This window comes from Berghia stephanieae, chromosome 5 (genome assembly GCF_034508935.2).
Source record: "Berghia stephanieae isolate SIO BIC M18660-M18661 chromosome 5, UCSD_Bste_1.3, whole genome shotgun sequence".
NCBI classification, from domain to species: domain Eukaryota; kingdom Metazoa; phylum Mollusca; class Gastropoda; order Nudibranchia; family Aeolidiidae; genus Berghia; species Berghia stephanieae.
Window position 1 is genome coordinate 27,342,237 of NC_088364.1, and position 7,495 is coordinate 27,349,731.

Genomic DNA, 7,495 nt, shown 5'->3' on the forward strand with positions numbered 1-7,495 from the left:
CCATTATCAATTTCCTGAGCACCAATTAAAGAAATGAGTTAATGATAAAAGAAATATCTGTGATGAATACCCAATATCAAATTAGCAATTATTATATGCAAAACTCTGCGAACATGATAATATAGCAATGCCATAATTCATGTGTTAATAATTCTTTCTCAAATGAACAAAACATTTTTCTTATGAATGGAATTCGTAGAAGATTATTTCTTGATTAAATGATAATGATAATATTTGTGTTATAAGTTAAGCATGAAAACACAGAACATTTGTTGTAAGGTAAATTCACACATGTTCAAGGACCACCAAACCGCTAACACTTCAAAGAGGGGAAAATCATAACCGTACTAGATGTTATCAATTTAAAGAGATCCCAAGAGAATTATGAAACGGGTGATAAAGTAATATTCTGAAGAGCTTACAAATGACAATCTTGTAAGATGTGATGGCTTTAGGCATGCAATCTTTACATTAAAGCCACATTTTTGGGGGATTGAAGACACGTTATCGAGATAAGGTTGAGAGGTTATGATGATGATGATTTCGGTAGCTGTTGTGAGGTATCTTATAACATTACGATGTGGGTGGCAGTTATATATTATTGTCAAGCGTGTGAAGTCTAAGTTTTAATAATGAAATATGATAAGAGACATTCAAGAAATAAAATTCTGAGGACATTTTCAAAGTACAAGTCTCAAAATAAGTTTCACGTTTGAATTATGCATGATAGATCTTGTCATAGATGACGTCTAAATTCACGACTCAAAGTCATACTAAGTTGCCAAAAGCTGTGTATTGTAAAAAGTAATTATTTTTAAAAAAAATTGATATAATGGCTTCAAAAAAGAACAAAATACTAAACACGGAACGTTTCGGACTCAAAACACTACTTTAGTCAATGAAAAAAACCCAGTAAAACTATTAATGCATCGCTTATCAACCAGAAAGCCGGCAGAAATGTTCTCACAGATTGGCATCATCTATCGGCAGACAAATATTTCCATTCTTAGATGCTTTTAGGATTGCAGCCTGTCACAAAGTGCGCACGTAAACCGTATGCTTATGTAGCGCAGTTTGCAACCTTGTTTATGTGTGCTATATTCAAGCTACGACACCGATCAATAACCAAACACAATACGTTGATAAAGGTTTTGAAGCTAAATGAAGATATATTTTATTACAATATAACAAAGATATTATGAGATATGAAGATGAAATGATAGATGTAATAAGTATGAAATCAAATAGATGGATGACAAATTGATGGAGATGTGTAATGATGAATATGATATGAAAGCGATATGAAAATATATAATTAAATCAATTAATTATCAATACTTTACCAAACCGCTACCACATCAGACAATCTCACAGATAGGTTGCAACCATCACAGTCATACAGGCAACTAATAATTAACTAGCTAACTAAACACAATCCAGACGTGTGGAAGAAAGTCAAAAGAGTGTCCTTGATATTCAACAAAAACTGTAAGGTTGTTCTAATATTGTTAATTTGTCTCTTCTTGAAATTGTTCTGATTTCACAGTATTCATAAACAGATCAATTGTTTCTCAATGTTCTGATATTAAAATAAGCAAATGGTTCTTCACAGGTAACTTATAAAACAGGCAAATGTTCAGTTTCTATTAGGGTCAAGCTATGAGTGTATAGCCTAAAGTTGGCTTGTTAAAGCCCAGCCTCCAACGGCTCATTCACTTTAAAGAAAGAAAATGATTTTGTTATAATATGATAATCATACGAATATAACTCTATCTATATTCGAACTCACTCAATATGTTTACTTTAAATGAGTAAATATTATTTTACTTTAACAAATCAATTTATTAATGTTGATTAATATTGCTTTACTTTGTAGATATGAAATAATAATGCTTTATAGCAAGAAAAGCTTATTTTCTTTACAACAAGAATATATTACACAATTAATTTCATTATCTGATTAATTAATTGAGAATCAAAATTTAAAGTGATATTATGATATTGATATCAAAACACAATCATAATTGTAATCACAACATATTATTCAAAATCTCACCAGAGCCGAACAGATTATTGAAATCACAAATTAAGTCTACACAAGACTTTAATCAAACTCTACACAAGAGTTATAACACAACTTGATTCAGCTCAAACTTTGAGCACCACAAAGTCTACACAAGACTTAAATCACACTCTACACAAGAGTTAACACAAAACGTGTTTCAGCTCGAACTTTGAGCACTACAAAGTCTACACAAGACTTTAATCCAACTCTACACAAGAGTTAAAACAAATGAGCCTAAAAGACTCCGCTGTGGTTATCGCTTAGAGACTATGAGCCTAAAAGACTCCGCTGAGTGGTCTGAAGAAACTGCTCAAAACTCTGGCATTTATAGGCAAAAATCAAGCAAACGAAGCAAAATTCTACCCACACAACCGGATGTTAGTCATATCCGTAAACATCTGAAATTCCTTAAAACTCCCCCAGATTCCATAATCATGGACAACAACAACCCATCCTGATACCGGACATCCTCATATCAAGGATAAATAAATTCGTCAGCCCCATAGTTACGAGATATCAATCAAGCCATACCATAACAAAGTCACTCCCGTAGAATACAGGGATCCTACTTTGCTTATAAGTTTACGGAGAAAACAAGATTGATGCCTTTCTCACAATAACACCCACACTACGTAGTTTAATTGAAACTTCCGGGCCATAGGTGCATGATCTGATACGACCTGTATCAACAAAAGAAGGGTTGTTCCAGAGGGATTACAATAACAACAACAACTAATACTACGACGACGTACATCCTGTCGTAAACTGACGCCTACACGGAAGCGTTTCGTTACATATCTCCCCCCTAAGACTAAATTTGGTACAACATTTAGTTAGATCATCGAAATGCCTCAAGATCACATCGATCTCGATAAATAATCTGGACCATGATTATCCTTCCCTTTTACGGAACGTAGGACAAATCGGTATTGATTAAGCAAGAGAGACCACCTCATCAGTCTCCCATTCTCTGATTTCGCCCTGTTCAGATACAGAAGTGGGGCATGATCAGTTTCAATTATAAATTCTTTACCAATGAAATACACATTTAGTGTTTTCACAGCCCAAACTACGGCCAGACATTCCTTCTCAACAACAGAGTACCTCTGCTCCCGCGGTAACAATTTCCTGCTTAAATAGGTAACTGGATATTTGACTCCATCATGCTCCTGAGATAGCACAGCACCTAATCCTGTGTCGCTGGCGTCCGTAGATAAAATAAACGGCTTATCATAATCTGGAAGGCGCAACACGGGATCCGATGTAAGCATATTTTTCAGCGTTTGGAAGGCTCTCTTCTGTGGTTCGTCCCAAATCACTCTGTTGGGCATGCCTTTCTTTGTCGCGTCTGTCAGGGGAGCTGCCACTGCTGAGAAGTTTGGCACATAACGTCGGTAGAATGATGCCAGCCCAAGAAAACTTCTCATTTGTTTCTTGTTCGAGGGTAAGTTTGCCTCTTGGATCGATTTGACCTTGTCCATGGTTGGCCTTAAATTCCCTCCACCAATAGAATGGCCTAAAAACTCCACCTCCGGGAAACCAAGCAGGCACTTTGACGGTTTCGCCGTCAAGCCGCAATCACGCAACCTTTGAAGAACTGTCCTTAACGTTTTTAAATGTTCATCCCATGTTGCAGTGTGAATGAGAATATCGTCGATGTAGTTTTTCACGTTGGGAAGTCCACCAACGACTTTTCTCATCATCCGCGAGAACGCGGAGGGCGCCCCTTGAAGTCCGAAGGGCATTACAGTAAACTGCATCAGTCCTAACTCTGTTGCAAATGCCGTTTTCTCCTTGGTCCTGTCTGACAATGGAATTTGCCAGAATCCACGGGATAAATCAATCTTTGAGACAAAGTGACATGATGTCCCAATTTCTTGAAACAGATCATCAAGTCTAGGCATTGGTTCCGCATCGAACACCGTAATGTTGTTAAGGGATCTGAAGTCCACACAATAACGAATGGTTCCGTCCTTCTTCTTGACAACGACAGATGGCGAACAATACGGACTATCCGATGGCTCGATTATCCCGGCGCGAAGCATGGCCTTCACTTCTTCTTTTAATGTGGTTTTTAATGCTTGAGGCACGGGATATGGTTTCTTTCTGACTGGACAATCCGACGTCAAACGGATGTCGTAGATGTAATTATTCGTGCGTCCTGGCACATCGGTCAATACGTCATCAAAATCCTGGAGCATGCCCTGCAATTGACCTATCTGCTGAGGACTCATTCCTTCATGCAGGATGACATCGTCTTTGGTCTCAGTCTGTTTCAGAGCAGGCAATTCCATCCGAGGAAGAACCTTTTCTCCATCACCATCGTTATCTTCGATAACCGCTGCCACGGCACATTGAAGAACACCGACTTCATTCTCCTTCTCCACGTCTCTCACGTAGTACCTTTTCAGCAAATTGACGTGGTATGTCCTTCTGGTGTTGTCTATATTAATGACGTAATTATTCGGACCCGTGACATCTTTCACTTCAAAAGGACCCTGCCACTTCAATTCCAGTTTGTTATGTTTCGTGGGCAGTAAGAGCAATACTTTATCTCCCTTTTCAAATGACCTTACTTTGGCCTTTTTGTCAAAATGTGCCTTGTAACGCGAGGATGAATACTGCAGGTTATCGTGTGCTGCCTTCACAGTATTCTCTATCTTTTCCCTTAAATCGACTACGTATTGATACGTCGTTTTCACATCCGGGTCTTCTATGTCTTCGGTCCATAGTTCCCGTAATATTTTCATCGGTCCTCTCACAGGCCTTCCAAATAAGAGCTCAAACGGAGAGAAACCAAGAGATTCCTGAGGAGCCTCCCTGTATGAAAATAATGCAGCATTGATGTATCTGTCCCAGTCTGAGGGTCGCTCTGCAGCCAACCTCTTGAGCATTCCTTTTAAAGTTCCATTAAATCTCTCTACAAGCCCATTGGCTTGTGGGTGATAAGGACTAGTAGTGATTTGTTTTACGGAGAGCAGTCTGCATACTTCCTTCATCAGGTCTGATGTGAATTGCGTCCCCCTGTCGCTTAGCATCTCCTTAGGTATTCCCGTGCGGCTAAAGATGTCAACCAATCCTTCTGCTACTCTTTCTGTTTCCATACTCTTCAGAGCAATGGCCTCTGGATACCTCGTACAGTAATCCACCACAGTGAGTATATATCGGTTTCCTCTATCTGATGCCGGCATGATGGGGCCAATTAGATCCACTGCTACCCGACTGAAGGGTTCATCGATGAGCGGAACTTTAGTAAGAGGGACCTTAGGGGTGATTCCTCTCGGAGCTGACCTTTGACACTGGTCGCAAGACTGACAAAATCTCATGACATCCTCCCAAATATTTGGCCAGTAAAAATTACTCAGTATTCGATCTGTCGTTTTCTTTGCCGCGAGATGTCCAGAGAGTACACTTTCATGGGCCAACCGCATGACTGAATTACGCAGGCATTTTGGTACGACAACTTGCTTTACCAAATCCCCGTGCTCAACCCTTGGAGATTGAAAATAGCGGATCAGCAAACCTCTGTCATAGGCATACCAACTGGTATTACTCTTGCCTGTGTTTCTTACCTCTCCTCTGGTAGCAGCATCCCTCGCAGCTTTTAGTGTGATGTCATGCTTTTGTTTCTCCTTTAGTTCGTCGACGCTTACACCTGTCTCTATAGATGGAGCTGTGACCAAGTCTTTGATCTTGCGTTCACGTTGCCCTCGTGTTTGTACGGCGCTCAGTTCATCTCCATGACCCAATTCCTGCTCGTCAGTAATTGTTTTTACATGCATTCCTGGGCATTTGGCCCCTTCAATATTCCCAAGTATAACGTCATGCAATGGGGATTCTAACTCGACGACTGACAATCTCCCGGTAAAATAGGGGCATTCCAAATAAGCTTCACCGTGTGGTGCGGAAATAGCCTCTCCGTTAGCCAAGTAGATCAGGACCTTTTTATTCCAGTCATCCTTACTCTTGTTTATCAGTCCTTTTCTGACGATGACACAACTACTGCCGCTATCACGTAACACATTCACCTTTTTCCCATTCAACCATCCGGCGGCCACCGGCATTACAGGTGCGACTGGCACATGTCCTGAGCACGCTGCAGAAATCATTGGCATCTCACATCCGCACTTTAATTCCACCTTGTCATGTCTCAAACATTTCTGTGGTTCATGATCTTCTGTGATCGCGGAGACTTGTTCTATACCGGTAGGTGCCTTCCTGTCTTCGTGCCTCTTCTTCTCACGGCAATCTTTTATTAAGTGTCCTTTTCGCCGACAGTAATAACAAAAGGGACTCTCGACCACAGCAGCAGCTTGCTTCTTTTGTCGACAATCTCGTGCCATATGTCCTGGCCGTTTACAGTTGTGGCAAACCATTTGGCTAGCGAAGCGGGTAGTGTCCTTCATTACGTTGTTTCGACTACTTTCATTGACGTTCTTTGATTTTTCTTGAGCCACTCCACTTTTGGAAAATGTTCCTGCGACACCGTGCGCTTCAATGTACTTTTCTCCTAAATCTATTACTTCCCTTGCTGTCTTCGGTTGTCTTTCTTTTATGAAAATCGTCAAATCCCGACCGCAGACACTGACAAGCTGTTCCTTCAATATCATATCCAGAATGTCAGCAACTGAGTCCTTCCTTTTCCCCGACAACTCAATCCATTTTTCCATATAACTCTCCAATCTAGTCGCAAACTGGCTAAAACGCTCCCCTTGTTCCGGTCTACTCTTCCTAAATTTTTCATTGAATCCATCATCCGTTAGATTATAACGTCTCAATAAAGCCGCTTTTACTACCCCATAATCGATGGCATCTTCATCACTCAGTCGAGTGTAGACGTCCAGTGCTTTCCCTTTGAGAAGTGCAGACAACTGGATTGCCCAATCCCTGCATTCCCAGCCGTTGACTTTAGCGTATCTCTCGAAACGGAGCAGATAGCTGTCCATATGATCCTTGTTTTCGTCAAAACATGGAAGTCGAGGACTCTTAACAGTAGGAGCATGAGTAAATGATCGAATGTCACTTGTCATACTGTCGTTGTTGGAGGAAGCCTGACACTCCGACTTTAACCTAAGCAGTTCAAGCTCTTTCTCCATCAGAGCTTCTTGTCTTTGAGCTCGTGCTCTGCTTATCTCCTCCTCTTCTTTGGCACGTTCTCTCTCCTTCTCTTTTCTCTCTTCATCTTCTTGTAACTGGGCTGTCACCCAAGCACGGAGATCTTCACCCCTTAACTCCAATTTTTCTCCAAGTTTAATTAATCTTTCCACATCCATCTCTAGGACAATTAATCAAACCAATTCAAATTCAAATAAACAAACTTCAATATGTTTATCAACACTGTTGCCGTAAATGTTACTTTCACGTAGAATAAAGTGGTATTACAAGTAACCTTATTAATGATATGCGGTCAATATAGATCCCAAAACAGAT

At 40.3% G+C, this 7,495-nt stretch overlaps 1 protein-coding gene across 1 annotated transcript; it reads right to left on the reverse strand.

Moving 5' to 3' along the window:
* Nucleotides 1–2,922: 2,922 nt before the first annotated feature.
* On the reverse strand, nt 2,923–7,011 carry LOC144973909 (uncharacterized). The gene has a single exon (XM_078916796.1). It carries the CDS (start codon nt 7,009–7,011, stop codon nt 2,923–2,925), a length of 4,089 nt encoding a protein of 1,362 aa, XP_078772922.1.
* Nucleotides 7,012–7,495: the final 484 nt, after the last annotated feature.

Coding starts and splice junctions, on each gene's coding strand:
- LOC144973909 (XM_078916796.1), bottom strand. CDS start 7,011: ATGGACAGCTATCTGCTCCGTTTCGAGAGATACGCTAAAGTCAACGGC.